Source organism: Aptenodytes forsteri, unplaced genomic scaffold, assembly GCF_000699145.1.
Source record: "Aptenodytes forsteri isolate BGI_AS27 unplaced genomic scaffold, ASM69914v1 Scaffold147, whole genome shotgun sequence".
NCBI classification, from domain to species: domain Eukaryota; kingdom Metazoa; phylum Chordata; class Aves; order Sphenisciformes; family Spheniscidae; genus Aptenodytes; species Aptenodytes forsteri.
This window is the reverse complement of record NW_008795320.1, coordinates 1390008-1390564: the sequence shown is the minus strand read 5'-3', so window position 1 is coordinate 1390564 and position 557 is coordinate 1390008. Positions and strand designations below refer to the sequence as shown.

The 557-nt window shown below is 63.0% G+C and overlaps 1 protein-coding gene across 1 annotated transcript in view; it reads left to right on the top strand.

The window, feature by feature from the left end:
* The window catches only part of LOC103899408 (calcium/calmodulin-dependent protein kinase type IV), a 39147-nt gene that overhangs the window by 27302 nt on the left and 11288 nt on the right, over positions 1 to 557 (top strand). Inside the window, exon 5 of the mRNA XM_019472209.1 lies at positions 68 to 130. Within this exon, the coding sequence (XP_019327754.1) occupies positions 68 to 130 (63 nt within the window). The remainder of the gene's footprint in view (positions 1 to 67; positions 131 to 557) is intronic.

Genomic DNA, 557 nt, shown 5'->3' with positions numbered 1-557 from the left:
GGGCGGGGCGCGGACCCAGACCCGGCAGCAGAGGTAACGCCACCTCCATGCGGGCTCTGCTTTCCAGATTGACAAAAAGATCGTGAGGACGGAGATCGGGGTCCTGCTGCGGCTCTCGCACCCCAATATCGTGAGTACCACCCCACGGGAAACCCTGCCTGCACCCCATGTCCCCTCCCTGCCTTGCAGACGGGCTCACGGGTGCCCGGTCCTCACTGTGGCACGGTGACTCCCCGCTTGCTGCCACATGAAACTCCTGGTCCTTGCAGCGCCTTTGAGCTTCCCAGCTCCGGTGTCGAGGGCCAGGCCCCCCCGTCCTCCCCCCTGTCCCCTGGCCTGAGATTTCCATTTGGTAAGCAATTTCCATCGAGGAGATCAAATGAATACCACAGAAAATTGCCCACCTGTAATGAATCCTGCAAGGGGAGATAAAAGGGGAGGATGGGGCCGCGGGTGCTGGGCGCTGCGTCCCGGCATGGCCGGCCGCCGTTTCTCTTGCTCAGCGCTCGGGGGATAACGGCAGCTCAGCTGGAACGATTTGCAACGCCCAGGGGCGG